The sequence below is a fragment of the Neofelis nebulosa genome, chromosome 4 (assembly GCF_028018385.1).
Source record: "Neofelis nebulosa isolate mNeoNeb1 chromosome 4, mNeoNeb1.pri, whole genome shotgun sequence".
NCBI classification, from domain to species: Eukaryota; Metazoa; Chordata; class Mammalia; order Carnivora; family Felidae; genus Neofelis; species Neofelis nebulosa.
The window spans coordinates 166,303,032-166,322,155 of NC_080785.1; the positions used below are offsets into that span (position 1 = coordinate 166,303,032).

The following is a 19,124-nucleotide window of genomic DNA, read 5'->3' on the forward strand; positions in this document are numbered from 1 at the left end:
GAACTCAGCAGCCCCCCGGGGGCTGGCGTTTGTTGGGGGAAGCATTGTGGGAAAAGCCCGCAGAACTCTGCGTGGCCAGGGGTCTTGACCGTGGTGGGTGGAGCCCCCCCCCCAGACCCAGCCAGTGGCTTTTCCTCCAGAAGCACTTGCGGATTCTCCTCCCCCCACTGTCTCTGCATAGCTGCCTGGGACACACGCACGCGCACGTCCCTCGGCCGGAGCAGGAGCGAGGCGCCCACCCCCGACGCCCCGCGGACGGACCCCGAACACACGACGCGCAGGGAGGGAAGCAGACACGAGAGGCCACGCGGGATATGAGGCCACGCGAGTGGAACGTCCACAACAGGCTCATCCACGGACGGGAAGGGGGCTCGTGGGGGCCGGGGGCTGGGTGGGTTGACAGCTGATGGGGACGGGTTTCTTTCTGGGGAGGTGGAATGTTCTGGGACCAGATCATGGTGATGATTGCCTCAATCCGTGAACGTACTAAAAGTCACTCAACTGCACTTTGAAATGGGGAATTTTACCTTAATTTTGAAGATAAGGCACTGTGGAGCCGCCCCCTCCTCCACCCGGAGGCTCTTCCCCAGGAGGGTCCGCCCCGCAGGCCGGCCCTGCCCCCTCCCCGCCCCGAGGGCGGCCACTGTGAGCATTTCCTACACTTACTAAGTGGGCCTTTATCGCTCTGTAAACCGTGTTCAAAGGCCAGATAAGCCTCGCAGCACAGGGCACAGCAGGAGCACGCCCACCGCCGATCGATGGCAATGAGATCTCATTATTAAAGTGTCAATACCTAATCCCGCCAGCCCGCGGGGCCGGGCGCACAACCACGGGCGGGGGCGCGTTAACCCTCCAGGACTGGGCCTCCTCCGCAGGGGTGGAAGGCGCGGGGAGCCAGGCCCCCACCTGCCGGCGGAGGCCCAGGAGGACCCAACAGCTGGGCTGGCACAGCACAACCCATTTCAGCCCGTGGGTGGCGGGGCCCTCATCCTGAGCTCCCGCATCGCAGAGAATGCAGGCCAGGCCCCCACCGCACTATTTGTCGGAGCCTCCGGTGCTGGGCGTCTGGTTCTCCCTGGGTGGAGGCTGTACGGAGGGGGTGCAGGGAGGGCGGACATCGTGCAGAGCGGTGGTCTGGGGCAGCCGGGGTCACCGATGGGCGTGACGCTGGCCGTGGAGGGTGCTCTTGCCTGCAGACGCCCCCCATCGCCCCGTACCAAGTCCCCTGTGCTCAACCTGCCCCTCATGCCCACCCGCCAACCTGCTCTGGCGAAGGCCCACCCTCCCTCCGGCACCAGCACCGCCAGACGTCAGCGCCTCCCCTCAAAGCAGGGGTGACGAGAGGGCAGAGCCGGCTCAAACCGCCCGCCCCCCACCAGCCACGCCTGTACCACCCCCATAGCCGATCACAAGCTGACTCGCTTGGAGTCTCCACCGGACCGCGAAGTCCCTCCAGGTCCCATCCCAGCCTGGTGACGGGGGTGAGCATGGGCGCAAACCTGGCGAGCCCGGGAGGGGGTCTGGGCTCAGGCCCCCGTAGGCATGGGGCCCGCCCCCACGAGCCAGGGCAGCCCCAGCGCCCGGGGCCAGAGGCCAGGTAGTCACAGGGACAGACAGATGGACAGATGACCGGGAGTGACCATCCCCGAGCCCGCGGCCAGCACGTGGCCCTGGGAAGGCGGGCGGGTGGCTGGACAAGCAGGAGTTAGCTGCCGGCTTCCTCACGAGGCTCCATTAGGCAGTACAAGTGAGCCTCATGTAGAAGGATTTTTAATTCATCGTTACAAGTACTGGTAATGAAGAGGCTGCGAGCTGGAAATGTCAGATGATCCATAAAGCGTCTGGGAGGGAGGATCTATCACGGGCGCCAAGCACGGCACCGTCACGTCCCCTGAATAATGAAGCCTTTTACGCCCGCCTTCCCGGAGGAGCCCCCTGCGGCCACCCGGCCCTTTCCTGATCACCTGTCGGGACTCGGGTGGGGGCAGTGCTGGCTCCGTGACCAAGGCCCCCGCCCTCCCACACGGGCTCCCTCCTGCTGCCCCGTCAACCCGGTCGGGTGGCCCCACAGGACCCCCCGGCAGGCCCGGAGCCCGCTTCCTCTGCCTTCTGCCCGCCTGCAGCCCGGGGGGTGGGCCACACGGGTCCCCGGCGAAGCCGCCCGCGAACTCACGGCCACGACGAGCCTGACGGCGGGAGCTTACGCACAGTCAGGCCCCGTGAACGCTCACCACACAGGAGGCCACGGGCGGCCCAGCCGACGGAGGGGAAAGCTGAGGTACAGAGAGGTCAGCGACCTGCCTAGTCACGGGGCTGGCCGGTGGCCTGTTCCTCGTCCCGCTCTGTCCGCTGCCCCACAGGCTCCCCCAGGGGCGACCGTCCTCATCGGTGCGCAGAGGAGGCGTGAGCCCCTCGAGGCCACAGTCCACCGGAGGACAGCGGAGGATGGTGATGGAAAGTGCGACGCGCGCCAAGAGGGGCCTAGTTACGGGATTCCTGCGACTCGGTAGCAAAACAGCAACCCGATTCAAAAATGAGCAAGGGACCCGAATAGGTATGTCTCCAGAGCGGACGTCCGGATGGCCAACGGGTACGTGCAAAGGCGCTCCACGTCACTCATCGTCAGGGAAACGCAAATCAACACCACGAGATCCCAGCTCACGCCTGTTCCAACGGCTCCTACCGAACGGGCGAGTGTAGGCGCGCAGGCGGAGGGAAGGGAGGCCTCGTGCGCCGCTGGTGGGAACGCAAACCGGGGCAGCTGCCGTGGAAGACAGTATGGAGGCTCCTCAAACAATTAAAAGTAGGGGATGCTGGGGGGCTCAGCCTCTTAAGCGTCCGACTTCGGCCCAGGTCAGGATCTCACGGTTCGTGAGTTCGAGCCCCGCCTCGGGCTCTGTGCCGACAGCTCGGAGCGTGGAACCCGCTTCAGAGTCTGTCTCTCTCCTTCTCTGCCCCTCCCACACGCTCTCTCAAAAATAAGTAAACATTAAAAAAATATAACTAAGAAAAAAATTTTTTTTCATTAAAAATAGAACCGCCAGGGGCGCCCGGCTGGCTCAGTCAGTAGGGCATCTGACTCCCTGCGTGGGGTTGTTGTTTGAGCCCCACGCTGGGTGTAGACATTACTTAAAACATTAAAAAAAAAAAAAACAATAGAGCCACCATACGATCCCGTAAATTCCACTACAGGGGTATATACCCAAGAGCACTGAACACGTGATTTCAGAGGGGTATCTGCACCCCCGTGTTCAGGGCCATGGCCGTGACCCAGAAACAGCCCAGGTGCCCGTTAATGGAGGATGCGCTGCGGGGATGTGACGCGGCCACAGAGAGAGGCAGCCACACAGACAGACCCGGAGAACACTGTGCTCGGTGACAGAAAGCGGACACAGGACACGTCCTGTGTGACCCCACTCGCAAACTCCGACAGGCGGACAGCAGAGCGGTGGTGGCCGGGGCAGGGGAGGGGGGGCGTGTACGTCCGGTGCGTGAAGCTCAGTCCTGCAGGACAAGGGAGCCGCCCGCACCGCCAGACCGTGCACTGGACAGTCTGTCAGGGGCGCAGAGCCCGAGGGAAGTAATCGGAGGAGACGGGGGCAGGCTGTGCGGCGCCCCCTTGTGCGGGACGGCAAGCACAGGGCTGCTAGATTGTGCACAGACCGCGTCTCCGCACACAGACCGCAGAAGCCAGGGGCCTGCTGCGCCTTTAAGAGCAAACAGGTTTGGCCAAACTGCAATGGGGCGTCTGCGCCCCCTGCGCCCACAGGGCCAGGACCCCAGGGGACGTACCAGCTTCCACCGCTGCTCGGGGATGGCGCTGATGTCCACAGGGTGGCGCTCCATCACGTTCAGGAAGCGCACTTCGGGGACCGCGATGGCACAGATCACGTGGATCCACCTGGTTGCGGGGAGGCTGGCATCAGGGCGCACAGGCGATCCGCCCCTGCTGGTACGACCACCGCCCACCCCTGCGCCCCGCGTGGCCGCCGGCTGGTCGGGGCTTACAGGATCTTCAGGGGCAGTCTGGGCGCGCTCGGTCCTCCTGGCCCCCCACCCCCAGGGGGAGCCCCCCGGCCACCCACCTGCGGTCGGTGGTCATCTGCAGGGCTCCGCCCCGGAGGTTACAAAGGCAGCACTCCTGCGGGAACCAGACAGCCCGGTGGTGAGGTGGTGAGGGGGCAGGGCCACCACCTCGCCGCCCTGGGGCCGGTCCCACCCCTGCCCGCAGTCCTGATGTTTCCGACTGACTAGGCCGCCCAAGGTCACCCTGGGGATCAGGCCGGGCCGGGTCCCACAGGCCTCGCGGCTTTCAGAGCACCACCCAGCCGCGGGGGTGAGTTACCGCAGTCCAGGCGTGGGCCGTGCACCGGGAACACGTCCAGCCCTCGTTGACCAGCTCGGGGCGGATGCCGTAGCAACCTGCAAACAAGCGAGGGTGGGGGGACCGCTGAGCCGGGCGGCATCTGTCGCCAGGACGCACGCTGCAGCTGATGGGGCCTTCTGGAATTCGGCAGCGGCATTTAGGGCAATTGCTCTCCCCACCCTCCCTCCTGAATCCAGGCCACTGAGCACAGCGGGACGGTCTAGAAATGGCTTGTTTGAAACAAGTAGGGGGAAGGAGAGCGGGGGCCCCCTGCTGGGGCTGCTCAGCCGAGAGCGGCCCTCGCTGTCTCCAGTCTCCAGTCGCATCTAAAAGGCCCAGGCTCTGCAGGCCAGGGGAGGCTGGGAAGCCTGAAAAGTGACCAAGCAGTTGTACGCCACGCAAAGTGGGCCTCGTGGATGCCAGAGTCCAGGCGGCAGAGCGGGGCGGGCCGGGCCCTGTGTTCAGGCAAAATCACTACTCAGGAAGCAGAAGTTGGGAGGCTCTGGGTTACCCAGATGGTTCGCTTAGGATCTTGGCCCTGGTTTAGAAATGGGCAGGCAGGGGGGGCGGGGGCGGGGGCGGGGGGGGGTGGGGTGGAGTCAAGAGGTCACGCCCCAGAGCGAGGGCTCTTCTGCCCTACCCCCCGGGGTCGCCATCCAGCAGTACCAGGGGACCTCAGCCACCAGGCCACAGAACTGTAGTCTTCTGCTGTGTCCCCGCAGAGGCTCTGAGGGACAGCAAAGTGTTCCTCCTGGAGGAAGAGGGGGCCCCACCTCCCTCCAGTGCCTGGTCTCGGGGGTTATGCTGGGCCTTCCGCCTCCCAGGCTTGTCCCGGAAGCTAGACTCAGGCCCCTCCAGAGGGCGGGCTCAGCCTGGGCCTATGGTCCTAGCAGGAGACAAAACGAGCTCTGGGCAGGACTCCGCAGGGCAGGCCCCGAAATGAAACAGCTCCGGAAAAGCTTCCTTCCCTTGCCGGGAGCTCGGGCTCGCGTTTGCCGCCCCTAACACCGGAGAAAGGGGCACACACCCATTTTCTTGTCTCGGGCTGAGTCGGGCCCTCAGGGTTCGGGAGGGGGGGGGGGGCCGGTCACCGACGGCAGGGACGGATCAGATCCCCTGGACCATCTGTAGATCTCAGGCCTCGGTGGAACCGTCCGAACTGGCCAGGGGGGAGGCCGCCCCGTGACGCCAGGTCGTGCGGAAGGCCCAAGACGGCAGCCCAGAGGGAGGGGGCCCGCTGGCTCCGCAGACCTAACCGGGTGGGGGGGGGGGGGCCCAAGCCACAGGTGCCACAGCTGTCCTCCCACGGGCCGCCATCCGGGCCCAGGACTCACTGGCATGAACCTGCAGGCAGCACTTGGTGCAGGCGATCAGCAGGCTGGTCCCGTCGTCGCCGATGTAGGAGTTGGCGGGAAGGGGCTCCGTGTTCTCACCGCCGGACGTGAAGCACATCTCGGGGATCAACGGCCGTGTCTTCTGGCCACTTTTGGAAGGGGGAGCCACCGAGGGACCCTCCCCGAGAGAGGCCTGGGGAGCCTCCTTCTCGGTCTGTAGGGACTGCAGGAATAGGTCGCCGCCCTCAGCGGGGAGCCCACATGGGGCAGCATGCCGGGCCGGGCGCCGTGGCCCTCCCCAACTCTGCCCCGTGCCCGCGCCTCTCGTGGCCTCGTCCTCCAGACGCCCCGCGGGCTGCTTCTCACTGTCCCCCGGAAGCTGCCCTGCACCCCCCCCCCCCGCCCCCCAGCCCTCGACCCTGAGGCAAGAGCCCTCAAGAGATCCTCCTCAAACACAGTGAGTCCCCGTCCTGCCCCCACCGAAAACCCTCCCAAGTCAGGGTCATAAGACACTGTCCTGCCACCCTCACTCCCCACCCCAGCTGCCCCTCGACTCCTCTACTCTAACCAGCCCCCGGGCTCTGCCTCCAACACCATCCTGCCCCAGGGCCTTTGCGAGCGCCATCCCCGCTGCCAGGAACCTTCAGATTTCTGCTCACTTACGCTTGGGAGCCTAGCCCACCCGCAAGACCGGCGGCCTCCAGCCCTCCACGCCTGCTCTGTCTGTCCACATGGCAATGTGACTGAACCTCTGTGAGGTGTTCTCCCTACTTCTGACATACGTCCCGTAAAGGCTGTAGCCCAGATCCCGTCCCATGAACAGACTGTTACGAAAACACCCCGTCTGTGGCACCCCGGCCCGGCAGCCCCCAGCCGGTCTCAGGAGTAGCAGGACTCTGCACTGCTCCTGACCTGGGAGGGAGGAGCCCCGCTGGAGGCACCGTGCCTGGCACAGGCTTTCCTCACCCTAGTGAGACAAGCTAGCCCCGGCCCCCATCTACAAGGGCTCTGACCGGAACCGTGGGCGCGACGAACGTTAGCTACTGGACTGCAGAGTCCCCAGCGCCCCGACAACCAGCGGCGTTAAGAGGGACGCGCCTGGAGAAGTTGTCTGTGTCAAGTTCCGCAAACACTGAATCTGTGTAGAAACAGCGCCCGGGCAGCGCTGGGCCGCAGGGCCCTCAAGACAAGTGCGCCGCCCTGGGCCCGGGGCCCAGAGCTCGGGTAGCCCGGCTGACTCAAGGGAAGCGATGGGTGCTAGGCCAGGAGCCAGGGACCCAAAGTCAGCTCGGCCCGGGTCCCACCCTCCAGGGACTCCCAGTCCGGGGGCCGATGAACACAGAGAGTGGGAGCGAGGGCGGGTGAGCCTGGGGTGCGGGGTGCCCGGGGACAGCAGGTGCAGGAGGGCTTAGGAAAGAGGGAGCAGCTCAGCAGACTCAGGGGTGAACAGAAACCTGTCTGGCAAGGCAGGGGGCCGGGTGGGTGGGCGGGTGGGAGAGACCTCGGGGGCCAGCTGTGCGCACGGCAGGGGACAGATGTCACAGCAGAGGAAGGCCGTGCGCGCCCCGTGCGGAGGCTGGTGGAACTTCCGGCCAGGGAGCCCGTGGCTGGAGTGGCCTCCAGAACGTGTGCCAGGGCCCCAGGCAGGGCTCCCGCCAGGGCCAGGGCTGTCGAGGGAGGAAAGAGCTGGAAGGCAGGTCAGGGTGTGGGGGAGGGGCCACGGGGAGAAACAGCGGTGAAGCAGCAAACAGGGCAGGGCCTGGTGGCCGGTGGCTGGGAAATACAGGACAGAGCGGGGCCCGGCCAGGAGTGAGTGTAGGACAGGAGCGTCGGGCTCAGGGGAGACCGCCTGGGGCTCCTCACAGCCCTGCTGGGTGACACGGGGTGTCCTGCCTCTCGGCCTCTCGGCCTCTTGGCTCAGAGGCCCGACCGGTCAGGGCCCGGCTCCGTGCCGCCCCTGGCCCCTGAGGGACAGCTGACGCCGGCCGCCTTCCGATGGCCACCCGCACGCCCCCCTGCCAGGCCCCGCTCCCTCCACCGGCTGCCCTGTTTTTGTGCCGTCGATCAGTCACTCTCTGGTAAAGCTCAGAGGCCGGGCTCCCCCCTTCTCCCCGCAGCCCTTCCAAGGGCTTCAGGCGGCCCCAAATGCCGACAGCTTCTGCCGCACACCCCCTGGGCCGCCCGCCGGGCGGCTCCAAACCGCTCCCACAGCCAGCGGCCCCTTGGTCTCCACCACCCTCCCCGGAGCTCCCTCACCTGGGTGTAAGGGTAGAAGAGAGTGCAAATGGCACAGTAGGGCTCGGTCAGGGCGGCCGCCGCGTTGAACTTCCTCTCGGCCTGGAAACCGGCAGCCTTGTTCTTCCACTGCAGGGAGAGCAAAGACCTCAAGGCCTCGGGGCCACTCATGTCCTCCTCCCCGGAGAAAGGGAAGGCTTCTAGAGGAAAACAGGAGGGCGGGAGGGGACGGAGAGAAACCTGGGCATGGCTGGAGGCCCAGAGGAACCCGTCCCCACCCTGCGGGCACTTCGCTGCGGGGAGCCCCGGGGGTGACCGGCCCCCACTTCCGCGGCCTTGGCGGGTCTGGCGCGGACTCCCCGAGCTCAGCCGCGCCGAGAGAGGCACGCGGGGGGGGGGGGGGGGGGACCGAGGAAGAGCGGCGTCACTCCCCCGCTCCGGTGACCCCGTGTCACTACCAAGACGGAGGCTGCAAACAGCCGTCCCTCCCACCTCGCCTGTCACCTGTCACGCCTGCTCTCGCTAGCAGCCAGCCACGCCCCAATCCCCCCCGCCCCACGGCCCACTGCCTCGCTTCCTGGGGACCCAGGGCTGAGACCCCCGATGCTCCACAGGAGCCCTCCCCGAGAAGCGGGTGCTCATTCCCCAGGCCCCAAACCTCACAGCAGCTGGGCCGGCAAGGCATGGTGGGAAGAGAACGCAGACAGGAGCCTGGAGGCCTGGGCCTGGGCCTCGAGCCTCAACGAGAGTGAGGAGGAGGTCAGCGCAGACCCCCAAGATGCACTTGTGGGTCTCCTACGGCCCGGGGCGGGGGGTGGGGGGGCTGGACCTGACTCACGGGCCAAGACTGCTCTGCCTGGGGACACGGAGACCCCAAGCAGGCCCAGGCACCCCGCCGGTGACGAGAGCTGCTGGCCTCCTTCTGTCGCCAAAGAGCCCAGGCCCAGACGGTCTCACAGGAAAGCGCCAGAAGGGCTGGTGGGGGAGGCCTTGGAGGCACTTTCTGGAAAGGTGACGCTACAGTCTTTCGGACAGTAAGGCCACGTCTGGCCCCCCTGTGAGCTTCCCTTGCCCTTGGGGGCCCTGGCCCTGCGGTCCCAGGCGCTTCCAGAGCCCCTCCTCCCCCCGGCCCTCAGATCAGATGGGGAAACGGAAGGAGCCGCCCAGACGACTGGGCACAAATTCCACATAAAAAAAGGCCAACGCTGAGGATGAAAACCTGGCTTAGCGGGATTTCTGCCTGAGGACTCAACCCTGGCTCTTGGCTCCCCAGGTTTGTTCCAATCTCCCTACAGTGGCCTGGCCACAGGACAGGTCATGGTGCGACTCTGGGGACAGCTGCGCCCCCGCTCCCCGCCCCCCCCCGACGTCGGCGTGGCACTGCTCCTACGGGCACAGCCCTAACCCTAACGGCAGAGTCATTTCTCAACCCCCGACACAGGGGGGTGCGGCCGACACGGGGCCAAGTCCCGCTTGCTCGCTTGCTGGCCTGCTCTGCAAATGTCCCAGAAGCCTACTCTGTACCAGGCATCCGAGCAGACCCTGAGCCCTGAGCCCCTGAGAGGGAGAGGCACGATCCTTGCCCACCTGGGGGCTGCACAGGCCACGGGAGCGGGGGCAGGGGCGGGGACAGCCCCCCCAGGCCTGGGGGAAGGAGCCTCTGGCAGGAACAGCACCTGCTCGGCTCTCACGAGAGCAGGTGCGCGGCTCAGTAAAACCACAGGCAAAACGCGCCACATCAGCAGTAACCCAGCCTCGGCATGCCCAGCACCCGCCACGGGCTCAGCACCACGGGCACGCTCCGTAGGCACTGGCTCCGTGCGCCTTCCCGGCAGAATGCCCCACGGGGCCGGCAGCCCTCAGTTTACAGATGGGGAGACTGAGTTATAGAAACGTTAAGTGTGGGCTGTGGTTGGAGCCCCAGGACCTGCGCCCTGCCCCTCCTAGGCCACGTTGTGCGTTTCAGGCCCTGGCCCCGGCACAAAGCGCGCACCCCAAGGTGGGAAACAGCGAACGGGGGTGGCGGCAAGGCCTTGGGGTGGTCAGGCCGGACTGTGGGGAGCGCTGCAGGAGGAGCGGGGGCTACTCAGTCCAACATTCCGTGCAGGGGTGGGGGTCTGGGGGCCCGACCTCGGTCGGTGGTGGGGCAGGCAGCGGAGGGAGGCCAGGGCACGGGCCACCGGGGGAACAGGCGTCCTCACTCACCCTCGTCACTCGAGGCCTCCTGCTTGACCACGGTCAGCGGGGAGCGGGTGGGTGGCTTGCCCAGGGGGTGGCGTCTGCTTTTCTTGATTTCCATCTTCAATTTGGAAAATGTGGACGGTGCCTGAAATGCAGAACAAGAAGCATCTGGGGAGGGCATGGCTCTGACACCCAGAGCAGAGCCCGGCCTCCCAGGGCAGAGGGGACGGCCTGGCTTCCGCAGCAGGCCGGAGTCCCCAGCCGTGGGATCAAGGCCCCAGGAAGGGCTGGCCGGGAGCTACTGTGGTTCCTCTGGGTTGCACCGAGGGGGCTGGTTCAGGCGAGCAGGGCCGTGGTGGGAGCACCGGGCAGGTGGGAGCACCGGGCAGGTGGGAGCCCCAGGGACCTCCGCGGACACCCTCCTACCTGCACCTCGCCGGCTCTGCTATCCTCCTCGGGACCCGTCAGCTCCATGGGGGCCGCCTGTTCCTTCCAGGTGGGGCCCCTCTGGGCAAAGTGCTCAAAGGCCTGCTGGCAGGACACGCGGCCCTTGTCACACAGCGTGCTGGGCCGCGGCATCACATACAGCATGGGGATGATGGGGCGTGGCTTCACCTCTGGCTCCTCGCCAGGTGCCTCGGGGGGCACGACGTTGAGAGGCGGTGGGGGGGGGTTCTCCTCGGCTGGTGCGGGGCCCGGGGCCAGCGCTGGGGACTCCAGCAGGGGTGGCAGCCTGGGTGCCTCCTCGGCGGGGAACTGGGTGGGTGGGGGCGGCGGCAGCTGGGGCAAGAGGGCGTGGTGGGGGTGCAGGTGACCATAGCTCTTTTTCTTCCTGTCGCTCTTGGCCTTGGCTGGCCGCAGCTTGCCCCTTCCGTCTTCTGTGGGGAAAGAGGAAAAGACAGGTCGGTGCCAAGGCCAGAAGCCACACACCCTCCTGCGAGCCCCCCAGAGAAGAGCCACATTGTGGTTCGGACTCCTGCAAAGCGGGGTGGGGGTGGGGGACTGCTCCAAATGTCATCAAGGAGCGGGACGGACGCAAGGCAGTACCCAGGTTTTGTAGATTTCTACACGTAAAGCATACGTCCTGTGGAATCTGTTTTAAGTGAAACCTCAAACCCCAAACCGTGAAAAGTGGTCGCTTGAGCAGAACTGGAGAGCCTGCTGGGCCTGGAGGGCCACCCCCGAGGGCCGGTGCTGGGGGATCTCCGGCAGGTGGCAGGGCAGGGCGGGAGGCAGGCCAGGGGTGTCTTCAGTGGTGTTTTAACTGGGGGCCAGCACATCAGAGAAAACTGAATGGATGAGCGAATGTCTGGTGGAATCACGGTCCCCAAAGATGGCCGCGTCCTGCGAATGTGGAGCCTGACGTGGCGGGAGACTGCGGAGGGGTTAACGATCGTAGGACAGGAGAAGGTTTGGATGGGCCCAGCGTACTAACAGGGATCCTTAGAAGCCCAGGATCTTTCCCAGCTGTGGCCGGAGGCAGAGGGACCCGCGGAAGAAGGGTCAAAGACACCCCGGCCCGCTGGCTTTGATGATAGAGGAGGGGCCCCAAGCCAAGGATGCGGTGCCTCCAGAAACGGGGAGAGGCAGGGAACAAACACACTCTGCCCCGGAGACCCGGGCAGGGGCCAGCTCTGCCTTGTTTCAGCCCCGTGCGACCCGGGCCAGCTGCTGCCCTCCTGGTGCCAGAACGTACGTGTGAGTCTGAGGTCACAGTCATGGAAGCCACAGGGAACTCTGTAGGTCGTGACCCCCGTGAGGCCTGCCGTGCTCAGGACGAGGCATCGGGGACCCCTGCCCTCAAGGACATAACCAGCCTGGTGGCCCACTGGAGCACGGAGCCCACAGCACAGTGAGCCCTGGAACCCCCGGGCCTTGCCTGCCCCAATGGAGAATGGGCACACTAGCTCAGGCCCTCGTCTGCATGTCCCAGGTCCCCAGGGGCAAGATGTCACATGAGCAGTGACGGCAGAGGCTGCCTGGCCTGCCTAGGCCCGAGGGCCTCCTGGGGAACCCGGGAGGAGCTGGTCGCCCTGCTGAGGGTACTTGTGAGGCCGGGGGTACCTACGGTCTGGGTCTCCCTGAACCGGCCCCGGGGAAAATAAGTATACACCGGGGGCCAGGGCTCCCTCCCTGTCCAAGAAAGCAGCCACCCAGGTGAAGCACCTGCGTTCTGGTTTGCAACAGGGCCCCGTTTCACCTCTTGCCGCAGAAACCCATCTACGTGACCTTGAAAGAGGTGAGGCTCCCAAGGGGAGGGTATTTCACGTCACCCTTGACCTGTGCCGACCCAGGAAGCCGGCAAGCATGGGCGTCCCATCCCCCAACTGCTGGGACGGAGCCAAACTGCCGACTCGCCCCCCCACCAACACCCCACGGCCTCTGGGAGCAGTGGAGGCTCCAGGCCAGGCCCCCTCCCCTCTCCTCCCCTCTCCTCCCCACTGCTCCCCATCTGCAGGCCACAGTCCTGCCCTGGATGCAGGGATGGCCCGAGGCCTGAGCACTCCGAGGGCCTCCGTGGGACTCCTCCCCCTCCCCGTGCCACCGCCCCCTCTGCAGGAGCCCCAACTGCTCCCGAGGCCCCCCTCCTGCCTGCGCCTCATGAATAGTTATCTGGCTGAGGAAAGCACATAATAGACGTTCTCTGCTCTGCAGACAAAACCATTTCTCCCCTACAGATGCGGGGCTTGGATGGCTATGAAAGGTCGCCTGTGGAGGTGGGAGAGAAGCGTCTGGGGTGGAGGCTGGGGGGGGGGGGTGGGAAACGTGGAGGTGCAGGGAGAGGAGGTGGAGAGACAGTGTGGGAGGGAAGAGGCTTGAGGTGGGGAAGAGACGTCGGGGGGCGGGGGAGAGGCGTGGGGGGCAAGCCACGTGGCTGGGGGGGGGGGGAGCCCGAGCAGGGAGAGATGTGGGGAAGCCATGGCAGGGGTGGGGAGACGCAGAGGAGGGAACGTGCCGGGGGCAGGGACACACTTGGCGGGAGAGACGTGGGGGGGGTGACCCAGGGCCCCAGGGGCGAGCGCCGAGGCAGGTCGGGGCTGCACCGGCCCTGCTGCTTCTGCTGATCTACAGAAAGGGCGACGAGGCTGTCCTCCTTGTGGAAGACACGCTTTCTGATAAACGGCTCTGTTCTCTAAGGAGGCGCGACACTCCCACCCTGACGGTGCAAACCTACCGAATGGAAACCCAGCCGGGCTCTCCCCAGCCGGAGGACAGTGGGACCCACTTACTGTCTCTTTACTGTCAAGCAAGAGGCCCTTACTGTCCAAGAAGAACACGCCGGGCCTCTTCCCATCTTGCGGGCTCTAGGAAACTGAGGGGGGACACACCCAGGGGACCGTTAGGGGATGAGCCAGTGGCCAGGAAGGACACGTGGGTGCTCAGGGCTCTGTCCTTGCCGGGGGGACCCTGTCAAGCCCCTCACCTGCCTGGGCCTGAGGGAACCCTGACACAGAGCAGGGGACAGTCACAGGGGCGGGGCTGAGAGTCCTGGCCAGGGATCTCCCCCGCATGTGAGCCCGTCCCCTCCCTCGAGAATGGCAGGGACCGCCCCCCACCACCACCCCAAGCTGAGGACGTCCCAGCACCTCACGTGCCACGGTAAGTCACAGCCAAGAACACCCCACCTTCACATCTGAAAGGCCTGCCTGGTTGGGGAGCTCACGGCTGGGGCACCGAAGTTCCCCAAGCGGAGCGTGCCAGAGTTCCCGGCGGGTCTGGACCCCTAAGCTCAGCAGTGCTGCCCGCTGCCCGAGCCCCTGGGCTGTGAGGCCCTGAGAGGCCAGGCCCCGGGGTCTAGAGCCAGCCTGGCCCTCAGGGTGGGGTCCCTCGCAGCACGCTGTACCTGGGAGGAGGGACGGCTCGATGGTGGGACGGGCGCTGCCCCCGCTGTGAGAAGGCACAGCGGCCGTAGTAACCAGCCACAGGCGGGGCGAGCTCCCCTGAGATGACCATGACCCTCCAGGACGAGAGAGCCCCTGATGGCCCAGCCAACGGGGGCGGACACGGGCTGCCTTCCTACCTCACTCGCGCTCGGGACCCCGGGGTCCAGGCCACACAGGGCAAGGCTCTTCCTGCACCGCCTGTCCCGGCCCCTCCCAGCCCTGAGGAGGCTTCCTGCTGGGACACTGAATCCCGCCCATCCTGCGTGCGCAGGGCCCCCTCCTCTCCTGCCCTCCGCCTCCCCCAGGACGCGGTGTGTGAGTGACAGCGTTCACTGTTCTCCCTCCGCAAACCCAAAGCAAAATGCCCCACTGCTGGTGAACAGCACGATCCCCAGCACTTACAGCTCGTGGGGACATTAAGCTTGGATATTAAAGGAAGTCTGGAAAGCACTTTAAGATCTTCCACTCTTCCGACGACGTGCGTTTGCCATCACCCCCGACTGTGAGCGCTTGCTTATTCAACGCGTTCAGAGTTTTCTGCTCCAAGGGCTCGGGGGACGCCTCACGGGACGCCTCTGACTGAGGCACAGGGCTCTCGGCCGTGGCGGCCATGTCCAGCACCCCAGAGGGACGGCTTCCTCTCCAAAGCGGCCACCCCCTACCAGATCCTCCCTCCTCCCGGCCCTGGCAGGGAGCACGGATGGTGCATCTGGAACTGGGGGGGAGGGGGGGAGGTGAGCAAATACCACCCCCCCTTCCTGGGGTCCGTGCACCCCGGGAAGCTGATGGGGTCCCAGGGAAGTAGTGGGGAAGAGGCAGCAGACGTTGGAAGGAGGCTGCACGGCCCTTCTACGTGGCCCACGGTTGGGCTGTGGATTCCACGAGTTACCCCCAGAGGACCCCAGAGCCCCTGCTTTAGGCAGCAGCCGTCTCAGAACAGGAAAGCCAGGGAAGAGCCGGAGACTCACGGGGAAAGCGGACTTGACGGGGCATCTCTTGGCATCTCAAGACCGAGGGAGGCCAAGGCCCCAGGTGTCACCGGGATGGGACTGGGCAGGAGCGGCCCAGAGCCAGTGAGACCCCAGGCGGTGGGAGTGGGTGGGATACAGTTGTCTTCACGTGATCCCCAGGTTAGGACAAAGATCTGTCTGAAATTAACTAAATGAAGAAGACAGTCCTTATTCCCTCGCTAAGCATTTGGGTAAACCGTCTCAAGTCGCAGGTGCGTGAGTACATCTGTCCCCCTCCCCCAAAGCCCCCCATCCAGCCTCAGGCCAACGGCCCCTCGCGTCTGCTCTGGAGGGAGGAGACGGACCAGCGGACGCGGAGGCAGCTTTGACTCTTCCCAGGAGGCCCCACTGGAACCCTGGTCTCTCCTGACCCTCTGAACTGCTCGGCCAAGGAGCCCCCCCATCCAGCCCCAGCTGGACCCGGGAAAGCCATCTCCACTCAGGCAAAAAGCCACTTCAAGCTAAAACCCAGTTCCTTACCACCAAACCCCACAGGCAGCTCGTCCCTACGCACTGGCATCTGGCAGGGTGTCTCTCGTTCAACCCCCGAGGGCCCTGCCGGTGAGTGAGGACCCAGGCACACCAAGGGGGCGGGGCATCTCGGCCCGAGTCACGGGGGACAGCCGGAGGCAGAACAAGGGCGGGCCCGGGGCCCCGAATCCCCGCCTCTGTCTCCTCCCACCCGCGTGCTCTGCCCAGAACCCACCCCGCCCCAGGGCGCAACCCTGGGAGGACGCCCACACCGCCTGCCCAGGCCCAGACTGCAGAGCGCGGCCCGCCCAGCTGAGGACAGACCACTGACTGCTCCGGCCCTTGCCAGCCCCGCCAGGGACACCCCACCCAGTCTCCCAACTCCTCGGGCGGAACCCCAAACCGGCCGTATTCCTGGCTCCCCTCTCACTCTCCCTGCAGACCCACGGTCTCCAGGGTCAGATGCGAACCCCAGAGCCCACGTCTGAGAAATCTTCATCTGCCCAACACGGCTCAGCCTCCGGCCACTGGCCACCGGCCACCTCTCATGGGACGGGTACTCAGTCACGAGCGTTTGTTCGGTCGCCGCGCACACGTGACGGGGGTGCAGGGCCTAGAGGACCCCCTGCTGGTGATACCCATGTACCCCGGGGGGGCCCACCAGCAGGGAGCCCCTTGGGGCAGCCAGGTGCTCTGTTTCCCCGCAGGTTTCAGCCTTGCTTTCTTCCCGTTATGGGCCAAACCGGCTCCCGCGTTCCCGCTGTGAGGTCCTAGCCCTGGCTGGCCCCGGAACGTCAGAACGCGGCCTTGCTTGGAACGGTCGCTGCAGACGGCGCGAGACGAGGTGCGTCAGGGCGGGCCCTGATCCCACACCACCAGTCTCCTCCCAGAGGGGGAGGTGTGGACAGAGACGCGCCCACAGAGACCGAGACCGGGAGAAGGGCAGGAGGACCAGAAGGCGGCGGCCACCGGCCACGGGGCGGGGCCCGGAACAGACTCTCCCTCACAGCCTCAGAAGGAGCCGGCTCTGCCCACACCCCGAACTCGGACTTCTGGCTTCCGGGGTGCTTCGTTCCGGCAGCGTCGGCGGGCTCACGTTCTCCGTGGACAACGCGCCATCCGGCTTGGCGTGTTCTCCGAACTTGAATTAAACGGGACGCAGTGTGTGACACCCGAGCGACGTCTGAGAGTTGCTCCTGGGGCCAGGAGCGGTGGCCTTCCCTTCTGCCACCTGCACGGCCGAGGGGGGTATCCTCGCTCCCGTCCCGTCCGATCGGGGAGCCTGACCTCTGCCGGCCCCTCTCCCTCCGTCTGTACTTGGGGAGCACCCGGAAACCCTGCGGGGACCCTGAAGGGGCCGCGAAAGCCTGCGTGGCATTTGGAGGAAACCGTGTCGTCGCATCGGGGAGCTCTCCGGACGCACGTCGCTGCGGTCACGTGGAGGTTCTTCTGGTTTTTTTAAACAGTCTCTGACTTTTCGAAAAAGGCCTCGTATTTGCCGCCAGGTTTCCTCCAAGGAGCCAACGCGAGGCGGCTGCTGTCATCCCAAGCAGCGTCTTCTGGAGAATCACCTCTCTCCCGCTCACCCAAAGCCTGGCCAGCCCTACGGCTCAGCCGCCGACCCGCTTCCGTGCAGGTGACCGTGCCCACACCGACAGCGGCGAAGTCGTCCTCCTCTCTAGTCGGGACGCCTGTCCTCGCCCCGCCCCGCCCCGCGCTTCTGGGCCGTCTAGACCCCCCGCCCTTGACTGTGAACCTCGAAAGCTGTGCCAGGATGTCTGAGATGCTCCAGCATGGCCTCACCGGACAAACTCCAGTCACACAGGTGCTCTCCAACCAGAGCCCTGACCACCAGCCTGTGTGCACGCGGGGGGCGCGGGGCTGCCGTGGCCTGTCTGCCGAGCAGCCCCTCGTCCAGGCCCCAGGCTGCGCCCCGGGGCAGCCCCCTTGGATGTCACGTCATCTCTGACACGAGCCACGCGGCATCCCGGCGAGCGTACGAGACGGGCCGAACGGCCAGCCACCAGGAGGGACACCGCATGTCCGAGGTGTGCCCCCCCACCCAACCCAGGGGGGTCTGCCATCCAGCCCGGCCCGGCCCTTCCTTCGTACCCGGGGACCACCTGCGATGGGTGCACAGGTGGGCAGCGAAAGCCGTCAGCGGGCGAACGAAAATGGCCACAAAGCAGCAAATCGAACTGAGGCTGGAGAGCCCCCCTGAGTGTACGTTTCTGTGAGACCCCCCGCCGCCCCCCCCACTGCCAACTGGGCAACTGAACCGGACCCTCAAGAGCAGGGACTCTGCAGGCACAGCGGATGCTGGCTTCTCCACCAGCCGAGGCTCAGGAAGGAGACCCTCGGCCACAACTGACCTTCTGCGGCCTCGGCCTCCCGGCCCTGCGGTGGCGTCGGCTGGGGCTCCTCCTCTTCCTCCTCGGGGTCGGCCTCCTGTGAGGTCTCCTCCTTCAAGCCGCCAGCCTCCTCCAGGAGGGCGGCCCCGGCGGCCCCCTCCCCTGGGGACTTGGGGTCTTCCGGCTTGGGCTTCTTGGGCTGGCTCCGTTTCCGGTGGGACCTGGGGAGGGACAGTCATCAGCCAGGAGGCCAAGTGACAGGGAGGAGCCCCGTCTGAGCCGCCCCACCACCCAGCCGGCAGAATGGAGCCCCGGACGGCATCCCAGGGGCCGTCACGGGGCCAGCAGAGCTGGCTCAGGGGGCAGGTGGGGGGCCAGGCCCGGGGGGGCAGTGTGGGGCAGAGCGGGTGCTGATGACCGGAAAGGGGGGGGTGGGGGGGGCCGGGGCAGGGGAGGTGGAGGGGGCCAGGCCTGGGGACCACGTTGGGCGGAGCGGGTGCTGATGACCGGGAGGGGGGATGGCGGGGGCTGGGGCAGAGCCGCTGTGAGGGGGGGCGGAGGCAGGGTGGCGGGTGGAGATGCCTGCACACAGGGACAGGTGCACTTACGGCGGCCCCGGCCTCCTGGTCTGCTCTTTCTTCCTTTCTAGACTGGCCTTTCTGTCCTCCTCAGTCTTTCTCCAGTGTCTGTTTTCTTTCAGACTAATTTGTCTAGAACGTAAACGTCAGGGGTGCCTCATCTAAGGGCCTGGTCTCGGGCACCTGGCCGTCCCCGTCCCCCTGCTCTGTGCCCCTCACTCGAAGGAGCTGCAGAGGCCCCTGCTCGCCTGTTCCCAGCTGGCCTCCGGGGCAGGGCCCAGCCTCGCTCGGGGACGCAGCTCTGTGGGGGCGACCCTCGGCCCGAGTGAGAAGTCGCCTGAGGCTTAGCTCTGGCTTCTCAGTGCGAACCAGACAGAATCGGTTATAAAGGAAAAAAAGACGGTGACCAGGGTGGGTGGGCCACCACGTCAGAGGCCAGGGCCTCCCTGTCCAGCTCTGGGGACTTTGCAAGGAGGGGAGAGAAGTGGCTTTTAGGCTGACACCAAGGCGTGTGACGGGCCCAGGAGCAGAGGCAGAGGCTGGGGCGTGGAGAAGCCCGCACCGGGCGGGTCACCGGCGTCCTGCAGGGGTCGAGGGGACAGCCCTACGGGGTCTCAGACTCAAGGCCTCATCGCCTCCGAGCCTTTCTTCCCCTTCACTATCAGCAATGCCGACGGGAGGGTATGGCTGCGGCTTCCCGTCCCCCGGGGGCTC

General features: G+C 66.1%; 1 protein-coding gene across 11 annotated transcripts in view; it reads right to left on the bottom strand.

Moving 5' to 3' along the window:
- KDM4B (lysine demethylase 4B) overlaps positions 1–19,124 on the bottom strand; it is a 133,446-nt gene that overhangs the window by 4,672 nt on the left and 109,650 nt on the right. For 6 of the 11 annotated variants that reach the window (XM_058728344.1, XM_058728345.1, XM_058728350.1 and 3 more), the window contains 9 exons: positions 18,441–18,542; positions 17,854–18,053; positions 10,543–10,994; positions 10,141–10,261; positions 7,957–8,135; positions 5,701–5,923; positions 4,346–4,422; positions 4,086–4,141; positions 3,793–3,901 (listed from right to left, as the gene is read on the bottom strand). In XM_058728344.1, coding sequence (XP_058584327.1) covers positions 3,793–3,901; positions 4,086–4,141; positions 4,346–4,422; positions 5,701–5,923; positions 7,957–8,135; positions 10,141–10,261; positions 10,543–10,994; positions 17,854–18,053; positions 18,441–18,542 — 1,519 coding nt within the window. Of the gene's footprint in view, positions 1–3,792; positions 3,902–4,085; positions 4,142–4,345; positions 4,423–5,700; positions 5,924–7,956; positions 8,136–10,140; positions 10,262–10,542; positions 10,995–17,853; positions 18,054–18,440; positions 18,543–19,124 lie in introns of those variants that run through there. The other 5 variants (XM_058728348.1, XM_058728349.1, XM_058728347.1 and 2 more) reach the window with 4 other exon arrangements.